Source organism: Corella eumyota, chromosome 4, assembly GCF_963082875.1.
Source record: "Corella eumyota chromosome 4, kaCorEumy4.1, whole genome shotgun sequence".
Taxonomy (NCBI): domain Eukaryota; kingdom Metazoa; phylum Chordata; class Ascidiacea; order Phlebobranchia; family Corellidae; genus Corella; species Corella eumyota.
In genome coordinates, this window is record NC_137493.1 from 17724439 (window position 1) to 17744033 (window position 19595).

The 19595-nt window shown below is 34.2% G+C and overlaps 3 protein-coding genes across 3 annotated transcripts; all 3 read left to right on the plus strand.

The window, feature by feature from the left end:
• Nucleotides 1-110: 110 nt before the first annotated feature.
• On the plus strand, nucleotides 111-1457 carry LOC145749454 (caveolin-3-like). The gene is made up of 3 exons (XM_082565221.1): nucleotides 111-237; nucleotides 537-724; nucleotides 1105-1457. The coding sequence occupies exons 1-3, from the start codon at nucleotides 154-156 to the stop codon at nucleotides 1259-1261; spliced, it is 429 nt and encodes a 142-aa protein (XP_082421347.1). The 5' UTR covers nucleotides 111-153; the 3' UTR covers nucleotides 1262-1457.
• Nucleotides 1458-2554: 1097 nt separating this feature from the next.
• Nucleotides 2555-9545, plus strand: LOC145749443 (sodium- and chloride-dependent neutral and basic amino acid transporter B(0+)-like). Its single transcript, XM_082565209.1, has 14 exons — nucleotides 2555-2695; nucleotides 2844-2967; nucleotides 5188-5319; nucleotides 5603-5767; nucleotides 5868-5978; nucleotides 6060-6174; nucleotides 6340-6478; nucleotides 6686-6826; nucleotides 7051-7279; nucleotides 7652-7896; nucleotides 8077-8186; nucleotides 8261-8360; nucleotides 8543-8710; nucleotides 9030-9545. The coding sequence occupies exons 1-14, from the start codon at nucleotides 2687-2689 to the stop codon at nucleotides 9198-9200; spliced, it is 1959 nt and encodes a 652-aa protein (XP_082421335.1). The 5' UTR covers nucleotides 2555-2686; the 3' UTR covers nucleotides 9201-9545.
• A 3995-nt stretch (nucleotides 9546-13540) lies between these two features.
• Nucleotides 13541-19258, plus strand: LOC145749442 (anaphase-promoting complex subunit 4-like). Its single transcript, XM_082565208.1, has 17 exons — nucleotides 13541-13995; nucleotides 14265-14420; nucleotides 14554-14674; nucleotides 14852-14948; nucleotides 15024-15116; nucleotides 15204-15341; nucleotides 15627-15724; nucleotides 15795-15954; nucleotides 16025-16140; nucleotides 16236-16341; nucleotides 16535-16658; nucleotides 16724-16914; nucleotides 17187-17283; nucleotides 17416-17494; nucleotides 17591-17723; nucleotides 17938-18111; nucleotides 18221-19258. The coding sequence occupies exons 1-17, from the start codon at nucleotides 13779-13781 to the stop codon at nucleotides 18332-18334; spliced, it is 2214 nt and encodes a 737-aa protein (XP_082421334.1). The 5' UTR covers nucleotides 13541-13778; the 3' UTR covers nucleotides 18335-19258.
• Nucleotides 19259-19595: the final 337 nt, after the last annotated feature.

The window sequence follows — 19595 nt, forward strand, 5'->3', positions numbered from 1 at the left end:
ATATGATGAACACTTTATTAATTTCACTTAGAATAGGGGTTGAGGGAAAATGTTGCCTAACAGTTGTTAAAAGTACAATAATTGACAAAATGGTGATTAAAAGTAGTAATAGATTTTTGTTTTAGTTTTTATAAGTTTTGATTTTAATTAAAAATGAGTAAAGTAAGTGTTTTAAGCAACGACCATGGATTCGATCTCGACAACCGGGATCCAACCGATAAGAACGAACACGTTAGGGTGAGTTGTGTCTAACTTTATCTTAGCACGACATTATCTACAAGAAAATAATGATCATGTTTCAATTGCTTGAGATTCGGGGTTTGATAACCACTGCTTCCATGTTGCTCTAAAGTAAGGCGCTACAAACTTTACGAGCCAGCAGCATAATTATCGGGCAATTATAATCTATATAATATTCCAAAATGGCAAAGGCAACTCAAGACTGGGTCGGGGTAACAAATGGTAACTTATGTTGCAAAGATCGACCTTCTAATATCGGGGATAGATAAATAGAAAAATTGTTTAACTTGTCGTAGGTTTGGTTTGAAGATTCGTTCGCGGAACCGGACGGAACGCACTCGATCGATGGAAGTTGGAAATGTTCGTACAAGACTTTCAACTGCGCAAAGGGATGTTGCTACATCTTGTTGAGTGTGTTGTGTGGTGGACCTTGCGCTCTCATGTGGGGATTCTTGTTCGCCTGTCAGAGTTGCATTCACATCTGGTAAGGGTTTAAATAACTCCCGATGAAAATTTTTATTTAATTTATTTGCTCAGACGTGGGTCGTATTTAAGTTGTTAGTGAACCCAGGGCTTACAATCTTTTTTACTTTGTAAAAGTAATTCCAAAAACCACATTTTTCTTATATTTAAGTTAGAAGATATTTTTTAGTGAAAAGCTAGGGTAAAGGGGGTAAAAAAAACATGGCATTTTGATTTATGGTAAAATGGTTTTGGTAATGCCAGTAATCCGAAGCAAACGGTATTGTGTAGGCGAGGCCCAATCCCAAGTAAAGGTTCAAGAGATACTTCTAAGCCCTAGTTACTCTGCGTAACCTGAGCACCGTATATCCTACAACGCTTAAACAAGACTTAAATGTTTAGGTGCATTGGACCATGCGGGAAATATTTATCGATCCAACTTGGTTGCTGTGGAAACTGCTGGAAGGCCTGCATCTCATGTTACCTCAACCCCTTCTATGAGGCTGTCGGTCGCATATTCAGTGACATCAACTTTAACCACTCCTACGAGGTCGTGTGACGTCATAGTTTGTGTGGCGTCACTATGGAGCTGTTTGTGACGTCATTGTTAATAAGTGGCAGCGAAATATTTTACCTATTTGTAAATAGTTTCGTAGAATTTTTATATTTTTCTTTTAATTAATTTTACTTTTAGTTTATGATATGTTGAAATTATTATTTGTATATTTTAATTATTTTTAAAATAAATCACAATTTTTTAAAGGTCTTTGTATATTTATAATAATATTAAAATTATATAATGCCTATTGTTACGTATTATTGTTCGTCTTTATTACGTACTAAGAAAATATTATTTTACCGTTATAACGTCGTCACCCCGTAACAAATAAGTTGATGACGTCACCTCTACTTTCGAGTAAACAAAATCTCCTCGCCTATTATAGGCTTTAAATTTCAAGCGTTTAAGTCTCAACGCGTATTTCGTTTTTCGCCCTAATCCCTGTTTTTGTGATTTTATTGAACGCTTGGTCTGCCCTTAAAAGGTTTGTTTGGTTTGTCTCTGTGGAAAGTTATAAGCTAAAATGTTATTCAGTTGCAAGTTTGTATTAATTTTGTAGAGTTGTGCAGGATTTTGATGTTAAAGGTAGCAGGTGTAAAACAACACCTTATTGTCAACATGTTATGACGTCATAGTCGTGTAAGGTAAATTTGTTGAACCGTTAAATTTGCTGAGTTGTCGGAATTTGCTGCAAATATTCTGTTTAAGTTTTCAATTACTGCAAAATTCGTTTTGACCTAAATTTGTTTGTTTTTAAGCGGGGAGCTACTCAAGCAGTTAAAATTGAGAAGTTTGCGGTTTCTTTAACATAAAAAAAACTATTTTGGTCCTAATCTAAATACCATTTACATTTTTGTTATAATTAACGTTATACTTAGCAAAAACATTTTAGTGTAGACCATTTAAAGAACATGTATTAGGATAAGTTTCTATTAAAAAGTAAAATTTAATTTAGAATGACGAAATGTTGTTTACAATAAGTGGTTTGTATAAATTAGGGTTCAAATTAAATTTAAAAAAGTTGAAATAATTTTAATTCAACGAATTGTTATTCGCAACTGGATTTGCTCCGCTGGATTGTAAAACTTAAAAACAAGGAATCTTGTTTCTTTAAAACTCGAATTACTCATGGTGCGGTGACGAACAAGTAAAAAACAAAAAGTTTCTTGTTCCAGCGTTGATGGATCGGTTAAAGTCGACCAAGCGTTGAAGAGGGCGTCGTCTTGGTTTTGCATTCGCGATAAAACTCCGACTACAGCTTCAGTGGTGCTAGATAAAATTGGGTTAAATAATCACCAAGGATTTATCAGTTGTTAATTAGATGATATTAGACTTTAATTAATTAGCTTTTATTTTAACAGATTTTGAAAATTTTTTTAATATTTCTAACTAAAAGTGGCGAAAAAAATATTTTAATTCAGCAAGATGGGAAAGGTAAAATAAATTTTTGGTGTTTTTAAGTTAAAAATTAAGGTTTAATAGTTTAAAATATTTTTTAAAATAAAATTACAAAAAAATTATTTAAAAAAAATTTTAAATTATTTTTTTATTTTTGAATGTTTTTTTTTTCTAATCTGGTTAGGACGAGAATACGGATCGTGGAAATTGGGATTCGAAGGCGGATTACATGCTCAGTTGTATCGGGTATGCTGTTGGGTTGGGCAACGTTTGGAGGTTTCCCTATCTTGCCTTTGAGAACGGAGGAGGTATGTTGTTGTTAAAGTGTTTACGATGATTTATAACTTGTTGGGGTTAGGGTGGGGGTAAAGTGTTGGTTTGGGTTAGGGTGAGGGTAAAGTGTTGGTTTGGGTTAGGGTTAGGGTAAAGTGTTGGTTTGGGTTAGGGTTAGGGTAAAGTGTTGGTTTGGGTTATGAGTTAGGGTAAAGTGTTGGTTTGGGTTAGGGTGAGGGTGAAGTATTGGTTTGGGTTATAGGTTAGGGTAAAGTGTTGGTTTGGGTTAGAGTAAAGTGTTGGTTTGGGTTAGGGTGGGGGTAAAGTGTTGGTTTGGGTTAGGGTGGGGGTAAAGTGTTGGTTTGGGTTAGGGTTAGGGTAAAGTGTTGGTTTGGGTTAGGGTGAGGGTGAAGTATTGGTTTGGGTTAGGGTTAGGGTAAAGTGTTGGTTTGGGTTAGGGTGGGGGTAAAGTGTTGGTTTGGGTTAGGGTTAGGGTAAAGTGTTGGTTTGGGTTAGGGTTAGGGTGAAGTATTGGTTTGGGTTATGAGTTAGGGTAAAGTGTTGGTTTGGGTTATGGCTTAGGGTAAAGTGTTGGTTTGGGTTAGGGTGAGGGTAAAGTGTTGGTTTGGGTTAGGGTTAGGGTAAAGTGTTGGTTTGGGTTATGGGTTAGGGTAAAATGTTGGTTTGGGTTATGGGTTAGGGTTAGGGTAAAGTGTTGGTTTGGGTTATGAGTTAGGGTAAAGTGTTGGTTTGAGTTAGGGTGAGGGTGAAGTATTGGTTTGGGTTATAGGTTAGGGTAAAGTGTTGGTTTGGGTTAGAGTAAAGTGTTGGTTTGGGTTAGGGTGGGGGTAAAGTGTTGGTTTGGGTTAGGGTGGGGGTAAAGTGTTGGTTTGGGTTAGGGTTAGGGTAAAGTGTTGGTTTGGGTTAGGGTGAGGGTGAAGTATTGGTTTGGGTTAGGGTAAAGTGTTTGTTTGGGTTAGGGTGGGGGTAAAGTGTTGGTTTGGGTTAGGGTTAGGGTAAAGTGTTGGTTTGGGTTAGGGTTAGGGTGAAGTATTGGTTTGGGTTATGAGTTAGGGTAAAGTGTTGGTTTGGGTTATGGCTTAGGGTAAAGTGTTGGTTTGGGTTAGGGTGGGGGTAAAGTGTTGGTTTGGGTTATGGGTTAGGGTAAAGTGTTGGTTTGGGTTAGGGTTAGGGTAAAGTGTTGGTTTGGGTTATGGGTTAGGGTAAAGTGTTGGTTTGGGTTAGGGTGAGGGTAAAGTGTTGGTTTGGGTTAGGGTGAGGGTAAAGTGTTGGTTTGGGTTAGGGTGGGGGTAAAGTGTTGGTTTGGGTTATAGGTTAGGGTAAAGTGTTGGTTTGGGTTATGGGTTAGGGTGAAGTGTTGGTTTGGGTTATGGTTAGGGTGAAGTATTGGTTTGGGTTATGGGTTAGGGTGAGGTGTTGGTTTGGGTTATGGGTTAGGGTAAAATGTTGGTTTGGGTTATGGGTTATGGGTTAGGGTAAAATGTTGGTTTGGGTTATAGGTTAGGGTAAAGTGTTGGTTTGGGTTGGGGTTAGGGTGAGGGTAAAGTGTTGGTTTGGGTTATAGGTTAGGGTGGGGGTAAAGTATTGGTTTGGGTTAGGGTTAGCGTGAAGTGTTGGTTTGGGTTAGGGTGAGGGTAAAGTGTTGGTTTGGGTTATGGCTTAGGGTAAAGTGTTGGTTTGGGTTAGGGTAAAGTGTTGGTTTGGGTTATGGGTTAGGGTTAGCGTGAAGTGTTGGTTTGGGTTATGGGTTAGGGTGATGATAAAGTGTTGGTTTGGGTTATGGGTTAGGGTTAGCGTGAAGTGTTGGTTTGGGTTATGAGTTAGGGTGATGATAAAGTGTTGGTTATGGGTTAGGGTGATGATAAAGTGTTGGTTTGGGTTATGGGTTAGGGTTAGCGTGAAGTGTTGGTTTGGGTTATGGGTTAGGGTGAGGTGTTGTTTTGGGTTATGGGTTAGGGTGCTAAAGGTTGGAATTAAACTTGCGACTTTTTGTTTAAAAAATAGTAAAAGATGTCGACTTTTAAAATTTAACTTTTACAAATTTGTAAGTTTGGTAAATTGTTATTAGCTGGAAAATTTCGATTTGATTCCACTGAGATAAAAGCCAGATTTTAAACTTGAGGTTATTTTAATAAAGAGGTTCGTGCGTTCGTTGCAAATATGAAAACTTTAAGCTCTTACATTTACTTTGTAGTTTACTTTTTTCACTAACATTTATGTTTATGACGTAACAGGTGCGTTTCTTATACCATACGTCATAATGTTGGTGTTCGCGGGGCTCCCGATCTTCTTCATGGAAGTTGCTTTGGGTCAGTTTTCTAGTTTGGGGCCCACAGCTGTTTGGAAGTTTAACCCAATGTTTAAAGGTAAAGTTATGGATTTGTTGTGACGTAATACAAATTTGTTGTGACGTAATACAAATTAGTTATGACATATATATTAGTGATTGTTAAAGTTTAGCTCCTAAAGTTATATTTAAAGTTCACGCCAGAATTTAACAAAAATTACCGAATTTTAAATTGCTTTCAAGTAAAGTTAATACTGCATCTAATAAAGTCACCGTTGGGAATCGAACTTAGTGCCTTCTATCATGATTATGCAGTTTGCATGAGGCTAAAATTTGCGAAATAACCCAATATTACGTCACAGGAGTTGGTGTTTGCATGGTTACTCTGAGCGCGATGGTTGGAATCTATTATAACGTTATAATAGCCTACACAGTGTTCTATTTCTTTTCATCTTTAACATCGAATCTTCCGTGGGAGACTTGTGATAATTGGTGGAACAACAACGACACTTGCAGCACTGGGTTTAGTAAGTTTTAACTTATTAAACTAACATTAACTAAGGTAAAGGAAACCACCTTTCTAAGTTGAGGATAAATATTGTAATTAGTTTATGACGTCACTTTTAGCATTGTTTTGTCATCTGAACTTGACGGGAATAGCTGGGTACGAGAACGCGACAGTTATTTTGAACGGTTCGAATAGTTTTAACAACAGAAGTGGAGACGTTTTTTACAACGGTAAGTTGTATTTAGTTGCAAGTTAAAACCATTAGATTTTGCTTCGGTTATACCAAGTTTTGACCCCATTATATTTTGTAGTTTTAAGTACTGACGTCATGACCTTGGAACAAGAGTTAAACGTATCACGTGATAAGTTTGATTGTTCCGACTTCGAGGTTTTGAGGCAATCGAGTCCGAGCGAGGAATATTTCAAGTTTGTTTTAAAATTTATAATTTTTTTTCAAGATTTTTTTGGGCTTTATTTAACCTAAGCTTTGGCCATTGTTTTTACCAGCACGATCTTGGTTTATTGTTTCTTATATTACCTCGTTTTATTTTAAACTTGTATTATTTTAAACCTAGTTTTTTGTATTCTTAGTCGTTATGTGCTGAACCTGGCTGATAACATCAACCCATCCAGCAACGGAAACGTGAACACCCATCTTGCACTGAGTCTTATGGTGGCCTGGATCGTCGTATTCTACTCCCTTATTAAGGGAATCAAGTCGTCAGGGAAGGTAAAAGTTTAAAACTCTTAGTTGACAGCATCAGTTTGTCTTAGCGATGGCTTAATTTATTAGTTTACTATTCAATAATTTAAGCTTTAAAAATCGCATTCTATCTAGTATATGTTTAGGTATCTAAAAACACTTCTAATTAGGTCTTTTTTGCTATGATTTTCTTACTTATGCCTATGTTTTTAAAGGGGTTTCGTTTGATTTTAGGTTGTCTACTTCACAGCTCTGTTTCCTTACGTGGTGTTGCTGATCCTGCTTATAAGAGGAGCAACGCTAGAGGGCGCTTACGATGGAGTTCAATATTACATCGGATCACAATCGGATCTCAGTAAATTGGCGGACGCTGAGGTGAATTAATAACTTTTTATACAAGTACGTTTTAACTAAAAAATTAATTAAGTTATGGCTGATCCCACTTTTAACATACAAACAATGCTGTTGTGATGGCCACTGTCTGTAATAAGTTAAATAGCCCACAAGTTAGCATAACTTTTGTTTTTTATCTAGAAATTTATTTCTTGTATCAAACACTTCCCTAGATTAGAACTGTAACCGATTTTTATTGTTTAAAGGTGTGGAAAGCTGCTGCAACTCAAATCTTCTTCTCACTGAGTGCCGCATGGGGCGGGCTTGTCGCTCTCTCCAGTTACAACAAGTTCCACAACAATTGCTTTTATGACTCATTGATTGTTTGTACGACCAATTGTGCCACGTCATTCTTCGCTGGGTTCGCTATTTTTACTGTGGTTGGGCACATGGCGTTTCGGTTGGGTCGACCCGTTGACGAAGTTGTACAAAGTGGTTAGTTATAGGGCTTCTATTTTTTTAAGTGTTGCTACTTCTTATATTGGGTACCTGGGTCCTGGGTTTAATGCTTGTTGTTGGCATGCGTTTAGAATAAGAAACATTGGTAATATTATATTGTTGTCCTTTGCACCTTAAATAATAAGTTATACAGGATCTTAGGGCTCCAACTATTTAAATTTCGCCACTGTTTACATAAGGTGTTTAGGTCTTGGGTGGAATCCTTGCAGCTAGCATGGTGTAACATACATCCTAAGAAACATGGGTTATATTCCATTGTTGGCCTTTGCATATTTAAGGGCAAAGTCGGCCAAGCTTTAAAAAGATTCGTTCGCTAATGTTAATTGATTTAAATTCATATTTTTCCAGGTTTCGGATTGGCTTTTGTTGCATATCCCGAGGCAATCGCCCAACTTCCCATCTCTCCCTTTTGGGCTATTTTGTTCTTCTTGATGTTGTTTACATTAGGTCTGGACAGTCAGTTCACAATACTGGAGACTGTTAGTACGGCCATCATTGATTCTTACCCCAGACAGCTGAGGAGTAGAAGATGGCAACTTATGCTCTTTCTGTCGGTTGTCATGTTTCTGCTCGGACTTGTTTGCGTTACTAATGTAAGTTTGTTAAGTAAATTTCATGTTTTTTTATTTAAACGCACGCTGCAAGCCATTTAACACCATATTGTTGCAACGAACATACAATAATGCACACCAAAACCAGAGATTTATTTCGTATTTTTATTTTAATTTAATTTTTGAGCTTTTTACATAACAACTTAACCATTTTATTAACAGACTGGCATATACTGGGTCCAACTTATTGACCACTACGCGGCGGGCTGGGGCTTACTCTTGGTGGCAGTGTTTGAAGTGTTTGGTGTCAGTTACATCTACGGAGGAAACAGGTTTGATATTTACCTTGATCAACTGGACTCTTTAATTATATATAATAATCACTTTACTTGACTGTTAAAAATAGATTTATCGAAGATATCGAAATGATGATTGGTAAGAAGGGTTGGTGGTTTTGGTTTTACTGGAGAGCTTGCTGGTTTTTTATAACACCACTTTTACTCACGGTTTGTTTAAGTAGTTTAAATTTGTATTGAAAAGATTGGACTTACATTTATATATCACCCTTATTAACATTGTTTTGAACAATATTAGTTTAAATGAATTCAGTAAATGGCAAAACGTTTTGCAGAGGCAGATTTTATTTTTTAATTTGTTTAAAAAGTTAATTTTTTTTAAATTTTTTCAGGCGATCCTTGTTTGGTCTTTGGTGACTTTCCAACCGGTGACTTACGGAACTTACGAGTACCCAGTGTTTGCCAATGTTTTAGGTTGGCTCATCATCGCCTTTGCTGTCATATTTATCCCGGTTCTTGCTGGGGTGTCTTTGGTGCAAAGTCATGGCAATATATTCAAGGTAGGTTCTTGTGTTGTTTACTTATTGAAGGGTAACAACACTGCTCACATGCTGTAGCGCTTTTGGATAAGGCGCTATAAAAGGTATTACGTTTGCTAAGCCAACCCTTAGTCAGCAGCTTGATATTTGTTTTTTTATAATCAAAAACATTCCAAACTACCAGAGGCAACTCGATCCTGGGTCGGTGTTAGAAATGTTAATCTATGTTTAGGCTGCTGTGTCGAATGTCCCACATCGAGGATAATAAATGTGAAAATAAATGTTGAGTTACAACTTGTTGGGTAGCAACATTTCAAGTAACAACTTTGTTTAATTTCAGGCCTCGTCCCCGAAACCAGATTGGGGTCCATACCTACAGCGACATCGTGGGAAGCGATACGCAAACATGGCTGAACCACAGGAGGCGCTAGAGATCGCCAAAGATAGAAATGCAGCAAATGGAAAGGGAAACCCTGTTTATGTGAACGACGAGGCAACCACGAAAATGTAAATCGAACTTTTGTGTAGTAGGTTCATGACAATGTTTATTTTGTACAAAATATAACCTTTTGCAGTTTTTTAAAGATACAAATAAAAGCTTAAGTTAATAACATCTAAGCTGATTTTGGCAATGTTTTAGGGACGTATAATGTTACTGAAGTTTAACTTTTTTTTAATAAATTTTACTAACTACATTTTGTTTTTAATGTTTAGGACAAAACTTAAATTTTCTTTCCTACTAAGCAAAGTTAGTTAAAGTTTTGCTTAAATGTGTTAGTGCAAATCAGACATTAAACTTTAAATGATGATTTTAGTCATGGCAAAACATTAAAAATAAAAATATTTTATCAACAAGCTTGATCGCGCCCTGGTTAACTTTTCAGTGTTTAATAATAATGAATTTACAACATCCATATTGCGATAGGGGATCGTTTAAATGCAAAGTATTTTAGTATTTACTATCTCAATATTTAACATAGTTTTGGTTTTAACGCAAAGTCTTTTAGGCACAAAATACCGAAGCTTGATTACGGCGTCGGGTGTTTTTATTAAGTAAAAAGAAATGTTCTTGGTTGAAGACTTTTTGTTGAATTAGTTAAAATAAATAAGTAACAAGGTTAAAATGGGGTTAAGATTTATTTTAACATTTATGTTTAATTAAAAAGCGCACTGATGGTAAGTAGTATATATTTTTACCCCTGGCGAGATATTACGTTAAACGCAAAGGATACACCTAACAAGACGCTGCCCCAGAAATTCTAAGACAAAGATCGTTTGAGGCACAACAAGCAGCAGATTAGAAGGCTCGTGTAGTAACAGTTGTTCTCTTAAGCGAGTTTATGTTTTGTTACTATATATAAAAAATTTAAAAGTATTGTTTACGCTAACTTTTAATTTAAGAAATAGGATTTGGAAGTTATTAGTTTTTGTCAAAAGAACTTTGTATAATGTAACGTTAGTCAATCAAGTTAATATTAATAAAATATGTTTTTGTCATAACTTAATAATGACAGTAATGACATTTAATAATTATGCTAAAATCTTACTAAAACTTTAGGTAATATTTATTTAGAAATATATTTTTATTCCAAAATGAATGTAATTCAAAAAAGAATAAGTTTGATTGCAGAGAGAGGCCGATCGCCATTTTTTTGGTTAATTTTTTTTGGCCATTTTTTTGTCTGATGAAAACCTTGTAGCGCTTGAGTGATTTTGAGGATCAGTTTAATTTTCTGATTGGTTCACGCGTCTTTCGCGCCTCCGTTTCGGTGCAGCAGCGAATTAGAGAACAAGATTAAAGTGAAGTTGAAGGACGGTTAGTTTGACTTTGTAGTAGTACAAGTCGAGCGTCTTAGCTACATTAGAACTTAAACAATGGAGGATAAGTTTGTTTTAAATGCCATGAGGCAATTTTAACATTGTTTATTCTATTAACAGATTTATGTAAATTAAGTTTATTAAATTTTATTTAATCATCTTTGAAGATTATTGTTTGGGACGAAGCGGACTTTAACAAATCGGGTTAAGTAGATTGATTTTATTAATATTGTTTTAAATTGTTTAAACTTGTATAAAGTTTATATGGTGTTATTGATCTGAATATGCAACGGGTTAGGGGTAGGATCGCGCGCGTGTCGACACTCGTTATTTTAATGTCTGGCGTTTAATAGTCCGCATATTCAGAACACGATACCATTTTAATAGTGTATAAATAACTTAACATTATTTAATTAGACAAAGATAACTGCCTTTAGGTTTTTTTTAAGGTGATGACGATCTCGCAGAACTGATGATTATGATCTTGTGAGGAATGGAGGAACAAAGAGGCAACATATTATGAGGAATGGAGGAACAAAGAGGCAACAAATCTTCCTCCAGCAACAAAGTAAAATGTTTACTATAAAATGTCATATTTTTGTAATTAGACATAGATAACTGCCTTCTGTTTCTTTTGTTTTAGATGATGACGTGGAAGAATGGCGATGACGAGGAAGACAACAACGAATAATGACGTCGCAAAAAAGAGAAGGTTAATTGTTTAATAGTTACATTTTTGTAAGCCGTTTTCTTATTTAAATAGCTCGTATTTTTAAAATAAACCGATCGTATTCGACAAAACTAAACTTTGTTGGTACAGGAACTGGTGAGACGATTCAACTGGGAGATGGGGTGGCGATTCTACGGTGATTTGAAGAGGAGGTGAAGATTTGGATGTGGCCCTAAGGTAGTTGTTAGTTTAGGTATTGATGAGCTGTGAGGAAAAGACCAAGAAAGGTGATTCCTTTAACATACAGGTGAGATACTTGTTTTTTATCTAATATTTAGTAATACATTTCAGCCTAGTTAGATTATTAAGTCGTCAGTCTTACGATTACTTAAATTCGGTCGCGTGTTGCAACACATCACTCCGTCGGTATCGTTTTAGTTGTTACGTCAGTTTCGTTTTAGTTGTTACGTAAGTTTGCGTCGCTTTAGTAGTTACGTCAGTTTACGTCCCTTTAGTAGTTACGTCAGATTGCGTCGCTTTAGTAGTTATGTTAGTTTACGTCGTTTTAGTAGTTACGTCAGTTAGCTTCGCCGTTAGTTGTTACGTGAGACTGCGTCACTGAGCTGTTACGTCAGACTGCGTCACTGAGCTGTTACGTAAGATTGCGTCACTTGGCTGTTGCGTCAGATTCTGTTGGCTAATTGTTACGTCATATTATTGGCGCATTAAATATATAAACGACCGCTAGAGGGAGAAAATGTTGTATTCTTATATGGCCGCCCTAACTCGAAGTTTGTTATTACCGATGTTAATAAATTAATTACTAATCAGTTTGTTGTTTACTGATAATTTGCTAATTTTGTTGAATTTATTTTTTATATTTTGTCATTTTCTGTAAAATGTTTGGTTTTATATTTAATTTGGTGTTTAATGAATAACATTTTAGTTGGTAAATTAATTTTTTTATTAGTTTGAGGTTTAGATATTTTGTAGTTTTTTATATGATGTTGATTAGTATAAATATTAAACCCTATTTTATTTATTCGAGTTCTTATTAATTTTTCTAATTAATTAATTATTAAATAAATTTGTTTTGCATTAAAGAACATATTTAACATTTCCCTTTTTTCCGAGGTAATTCTGACGTCATAACCAGAAGGTGCAATCAAATGTTCATCCTATGGACAAACTAATGACGCGACGAAACAATGATGTCCCTCTCTTATGATGTCACTGTTGCCCCATAATTTCACTCTCTTTTCATGATGTCACTCTCTCATGACGTCACTCTCCCATGACGTCACTTTTCCATGACGTCACTCTTCCATGATGTCACATTCTAATGACTTTTGTCGTTCAGTTTGACCAACTTAATTTGTTGCCTACATTAACGATTTCGTTTTCCGATAATTTTATTTTTTAAATGAAGTCACTGTCCGATGATGTCACTCTGATGATGTCGCTCTTCGTCGCTCGCTGATGATGTTGCTTGCTGATGACGTCGCTTTCTGATGACGTCGCTCCCTGATTACGTCGCTCCCTGATGACGTCGCTCCCTGATGACGTCGCTCCCTGATGACGTCGCTCCCTGATGACGTCGCTCTCTGATGACGTCGCTCTCTGATGACGTCGCTCTCTGATGACGTCGCTCTCTGATGACGTCGCTCTCTGATGACGTCGCTCTCTGATGACGTCGCTCTCTGATGACGTCGCTCTCTGATGACGTCGCTCTCTGATGACGTCACTCTTCGTTTTATCCTCAACAACCACAACATTATATTTGGTAGTCAACTTTAAACTATCATCTTAAATGTTATTCCGCCATGCGTGGCGCGTTTTTTTCTATCTTGGTGTTTAAAATGTGCACAGCCTTATAAAGGTGCCGCACAATCTTATCTATCTTCACCATTTGACCCTTAAATGTGTGTTTATTCGTTATTGTATGCTTAACTGTATATTGTTTATAATATTTGTATATTTTAATTAGGTTTTATTATACATATTCCGATACCATATATGTGACCCCTCTTCTTAACAGTAGGTTGTTTAATATTTTTGTGCATTGTATGTCTCTTTATGGTATGAAAAACGTAATAAATATAAGTTGATAAAATAGTCGTACTTTAACTAAATGATGTATCGTATAATTAAAACTCTATAGAAATTTCTGACAAGCTAACATTAATTGACTTAAATTAGTTAATAGACGAATACTATTTAAGTTATTCAGAAGGCAATTAAAAACTAGATATTATTGAATTACTCGCGTTGGGGATAAACTATTAAAAATAAGCACTGTCACATTTCGGTCATATTTTTTGTTCCACGCGACTTTATTTTTAATTTTAATAAATAACTCGTATTTTCATTTGTTTTTAAAAATACTAAATAATATTTAAGTCAGCCAGTGAGTGAAAGTTTAGGGACCTGTTGTGGTTTGAAGCTGGTACTTAAATATAGTGTTGGACAGTGAAGAAAGTTTTATATTTCGATCCTTCGACCTTCGACAGCTTGATCTTTTAATATTTCATTAAGCGTCGTTCGTTGCTGTCTGGCTGTTTTGTTATTTTAAAGTCCAACAGAATCTAGAAGAAAAGCAAAATGGATAAAAACTCATTTCTTATGGTCGGTGAAAAGACCCTAAAACTTAAAGTTGATAAGATGTGTTGGTCGCCCAAAAAAGATCTTTTGTGTTTATCCTCAACAGTTGGTGAACTTCTACTTTACAGGTTGTCGGGTTTAACCCGAGTATGGATGCTCCCTGCACCCGAAAAGGGGATAAAAATCAACAACATTTGTTGGCGACCTGATGGAAGTGGTAGGATGTAGTTTTTGTTTATTTTTAACCATTTTAAATAAATATTTAAATTTTTTTTTAAAAGAACTTGAAATTTATTTTGAGGGATTTGTTTTTTTTTAAGTTTTTTTAATGATGTTGCCAAGCAAACTCACATGTTAATAAATAGACTTTATTATAGGCCTATGTTGTCAACATCTTTTTTATTCTTGCAAGTTAATGCTAATAATTAAGCTACTTTTAGCATCAAAATTTATTGTTGTCAAAATATTTAAGCATTTTTGTTTTAGTTATTGCTGTGAGTTACAACACAAAAGAAGTTGGAATTCGATTTATTTTCATGGAGAAATATCAAAATATTTGGAGTTTGTCCTCGGAGAAAAGTTTACTGGAGAACCCGGTTGTTTTCATGAAATGGACGGAAATCAGTGAAAATTATGAGAAAGGTTTGTTCATATTTCTTTAAACTAACATACTTTATAGACTAAACAATGCATTTCAATTTAAGAGTTTTCTGTGATATGATTTTGTGTTATGACAATTCTAAAAACTAAGTTGAAGGTTTTTTTTTTATTCTAGGCAAAAAGTCCCCAATTTTGTTGAATTTATCCTATAAAGATTACATCTGTGAACTGCCAAAACTACAAACTAAAGAAAATAATTTCTGTGTCAATGATGAAAATATGATTGGAAATTCTAGGTTGGTAATAATTAAACATCATGTTTAAAAATATAATTAAATGTTGGTCCTCGCAATTGCGGTATTGGATTTCAACTATCCTGCATTTGATGTATGTTTGAATATTCGTAAAAATAGCAGAATTGGCAAATTTGGGGTTTGGGAAATTTGTAAAAAAATTGTATTTTTTTTGTTTAGATTTCACATTCTTGTTTGTGTTGATACTGAGATGAACACAACTTTATTTGCTTATGGAATATTTCCACTTATTAACATTCCATCAAACTTATTCCAGGTGGAATTATTAAGTTAACTTTTTTTAAATATTAAACTAAAGATGCTCTGTTGGTAAAATGTTATATTTTTTTAGCCAGCATCAAGAATAATAAATGTTTGTTTGAACGACGATTTCAAAACTTTATCAATGATTTTAAAAAACAAACACGAAGTTAAGGTTATTCTGGTGAGTTGTAATTTAATTTGTGCGGTATAAATGATCAAGAAATAAAGTATAACGGGTAGAACCTGACTTAAATGTAATTTAATTTAGTTCAACACAGGGGGCTTGTTATCCGATATTGAGATCTGCTCCCAAGCAGCACAGAGAGCTTGTATATTAATGACTAACATAGATTATCTTGATAATGTGCTAGGAGGGATGAAAGAAGCTTGTGAGGTGGCTGTGCAGGTTTGTTGGTCAATCTTGATCGTGGAATTGTATATTCAATAAACAAAAGTTTTTTTCCTGGTCCTTTATTGGAAAATAAATTTATTGTGTTTATTTTCCTTAAAGTATGACCCGTTGTTGTGTAAATATTTTGTATTTTTTTGTTGGTATTTTTGACATGATATGTATGGTCATAAAGGGTTGGTCTAATGTTAATGGTGTTTTCCTCAATAATTGTAGCATATCGGTTTAATATTTATCCTCTAAATGCTATACTGTAAATTTTTAATTGTTGTTTTAATCCAGGAAATGGAAACAAAGTTGACCAAGTATTTGTTGAACAAAAATGTGAATGGAACGATTGGTGATGAATTCCTGGACCTATTGCTTTGGGGAAAACCCAGGTACTTTCCCTACTATTGTTTATTTTATGCATGATCCAGGTGCATTTTTAAGTTAATGTTTTTTACACAGTGATGTTCTTGAGGATTTGTTGAAGAACAATTTCAGTGAAAAAGGATTATTTAACCTTGGGATGTTGATTAAATCTTCCTATATTTCTATTCAACAACTTTTGCTTGTTAACTTCCAGCTAGCTTGTGATTCAATTTATTTTCATCTCACAGATATACAAGTTTGTTAATTTAATTAGGTTTCATATAGTTTTTGACAAATATAAAAATGGTGTTTCCAAATAAATTTAGGGCATGAGTAATGTTCCTAAGATACTGGGAGGATTGGAATTATTTGGCAACTCTGAGGTTGAGGAACTAAAGAATTTGGTTGGAATTTTTATGCTGAAATCAAACGAAATGCAACAGTAAATATTACATATTTTAAGTAGTCGTTGACTTGACAATATATCTACTAAACACCCCTTGTGACATTGTTATATTAAAATAAGTGTTATTTTAGAGTAATCTCGAAGAGTTTGCAAAGCTTCAAAGCGTTCCTGAGCTGGTTGTACATTTGTTTGAGTAGAACTAAAACTGAGGAGGAAGTTGAAGAAAACGAAGATGAGGTAAACTACAATTTAACTGTTGGCTTGGTGCTTCTAAAAACTTATATTGGGTTTAATTTCACTGTTAACTAAGCATTAAAAATTGGCAATATTACTTTTTTGTATTGCCTTAATATTTTATATCAAGTAAAGCTATAAAAATTAAATTGGTACAAGTTTCTGCTATTAATGTTTATTGTGACATCATATTTAGATGACATCATCAGATTTGAAAAATGTTGCTGATTTTATCACGGAGTCGTTCATGCGTGATCCATCGAGGATAAATCAAGATCAATCGAGGATAAATGCAAAACATTTTAACCTCGACAAAGTTTGTAAGTTTCAATTATTTAAATTATTTAAAGATTTTATTTTTTGATTTTATTTTGTTTTTGTTTAGATCAATACTTACAAGATGTTGAACTGAGCAACCCGGCTGAGCAGGACCAAAAAAAATTCCAGAACTTTGTTGAATCAAACTCTTTGTTATCCAACAATTCCCTTATTATTAAACCTGATGTTAAAAGTTCTTTGAAGCAAATATTCACAAAAGTCAAAACTAAAACCAGGGATTTGTTGAATTCTTGTCATGTAAGTTTAATTAATTTTAATTGTTAATTAATTAGATTATTTTAATTTATCCATTTGTAAAAAGGTTGGCAATCATAAAAGGTTGACAATCATAAAAGGTTGACAATCATAAAAGGTTGGCAATCATAAAAGGTTGGCAATCATAAATATTCAAGACTTATAGTATACAGTAGGAATCAAATTTAGGGCCTTTTGTTGTGGTTATTTTATTTATTTATTGATATACTTTAGTGGTTACTTGCACTACTTATAATAAATTGAATTAATTTTAGATAAAGCTGACAAGCCAAGAAATAATAAAGGAAGAAAATATTCAAAATATTGAAAACAATTTGGAAAGTTGTTGTCATTGGTGTTCAACAAAAAATGGTAAGTTTGTTTAAACTTCAAAATTATAATTTGCACTAAAAAAAATTTAAATAATGCAACAACCAATATATAAAGATGTTATAGAAAAATAGACAAACGAATATCATTGGTTATAACTTTCATTTATTACAGATGAACACAGTTTTCACACCATCCTACCAACCACAACCAGTGAAATGGTTTATTTAAGAACCAATCCAAACCAGCAAAAGTTAGTATTCAGTTGAAAAACACCAAAATTGCCAATAATTATAACTCTTTAAAGTTAGAACAGTTAAACCAAATCGATTAAACAATTTATTTTTAGACAATGTCGATTTTACTTCAAATTGCCGAGCGCAGAAGAAAAGTTGAAAATTGTCGATGTAGAGTTCTATAACCAGAATTATCTTTCTTTTTTGTTGAAGGATGAAGCGGATAAATGTTACTATTTAACACAGGTATTAAGTGGAATTCTGTTGTTGGGTTTATGTCAACTCTACCTGGAACAAACTAACTTAATGGGGCAAGGGTAGGGTTGTCAATGGGTTAAATTAACCTGTCGCTGTGTTTTTATGTCCTTTTTATTACTTCTGGAGCTACTATTAGACATAAAATTTACTTTTTCATGTAATTGATTAAGTTTATGTTCTGTTTATTTTCTAAAAAATCCAGGTTAAATTGAAGTTTGATGAATTCCTAACCACCAATGAATGTGAAGCTAATAATTTTATTCACTTCGTTGAACATTCCCGGAAGTTTGAAAGTAGTGAAGGGGTAAAAGTGTTGACCCAATATTTTGACCCAATAAAAATGTCTACCTCAGGGGATCGAAATGTTTCTTGTTTGGTGAGTTAAAGTTCAGCTAATAATTAAATTTAATTAACAAACTAATTAAAAGTTGGTGTAAATTAAATCGAACTTTTATTTTTGTTTTTAATTAAAATAAATTGTTTAGTTGAACAACACCCTTAGTCACATTAAAGCTTTCGAGATGGATCAAAACGAAAACATGAGCGATGATGATGACGTAGTTGATAATGACGTCAGTATCACTCATTGTGATGTGTGATGTTCCAATTGTTTGTTTAATCATTTCCTTTAATACACAAACTTGTTGTTTATTGTTGGCTTATTTCTGGGATTAGGAAACTGTTTTAAAGGACGAAAAAATGTTGTACAACTTAGTGATGGAATTTTTTCTGTGAAAAGTCCATAACCAAGCCTCGATTTTGATTTGGCAACTTGTTAATTATATTGTATTATAGTTTGTCTGCAAGTTATTTTTGCTTGGCATGTCACATTTATTGCCTTTCATAAAGGCGACGTAGTGGGGATCAAACGCAGACTATAGGATCCAATGTATAATGCTATACATTTGACCCTAGTGCGAGTTGAAATGAGTTCAACGGGTTGCATAATCAAAAGAGAATTATTTGTGATTAAATACGTGCTGATTCTTTGGAGAAACAATAAACTCAAATGGCACGGGCAGCGGCGATAATTAACAATACATTTCTCTTCGTCAAATCACCTGCCCAAACGCCAAAAACAGAATATTCTCAAACGCACGAACAGATGGTAATCAATATTCAACAAAAACTGTCAATAAAACCCATCTAAAATCATGAACAGAACAACATTTTAATCAGCGCCCTTTTTGGTGCTATAAAGAACAAACCAAGAAAAGGATTAAACCAAAAGCAGCCCTCGACTCATTAAAAACTCGTACGTCAATCACCACCCGTCAGGCACAACAACATTTCGGGTATATAAACCCAAAAATATTCCAAAATAATAACGAGATAAATAAAATATTGTCCGACGGCTGCGGCGACAAAAGGGGAAAAATTGGTATCTGAGAAACTTGAGATGCAGTAGAATAATTACTGATCTAGGTTACTTAGTATACCGGTCTCTACCCGGACGTAGACTCGCAGCCATGACATTATATGGCACAGTTATCGTATAATGTTAGTTGTACCAATATTGTATTTAGTAACAAGTTTAACGCCCTTTTATATTGTAATGTAACTTTTATTGTAAATGTATAAAGTTAGATGTAATATGTAGTTTTATTTAGCGTTTTTCACGTTTGTTTGTTGTTTTAATATAATCCGTCACCACAAGAGTTATTAGTGATCTGACAACAGATAAACAATTTAGTTTAGCGGTAATACATAAATTAACCTTCCGATCAGGAGTCTTAGACATTACCAAACCAATTAATAACCAGTTTATAATAATGATAGACATAAGTTTGTTAGTAATAAACTGCTATAATTAAATAATTGACAACAAGTCCTACAAGACCTCATGCAAAACCAAGTGTT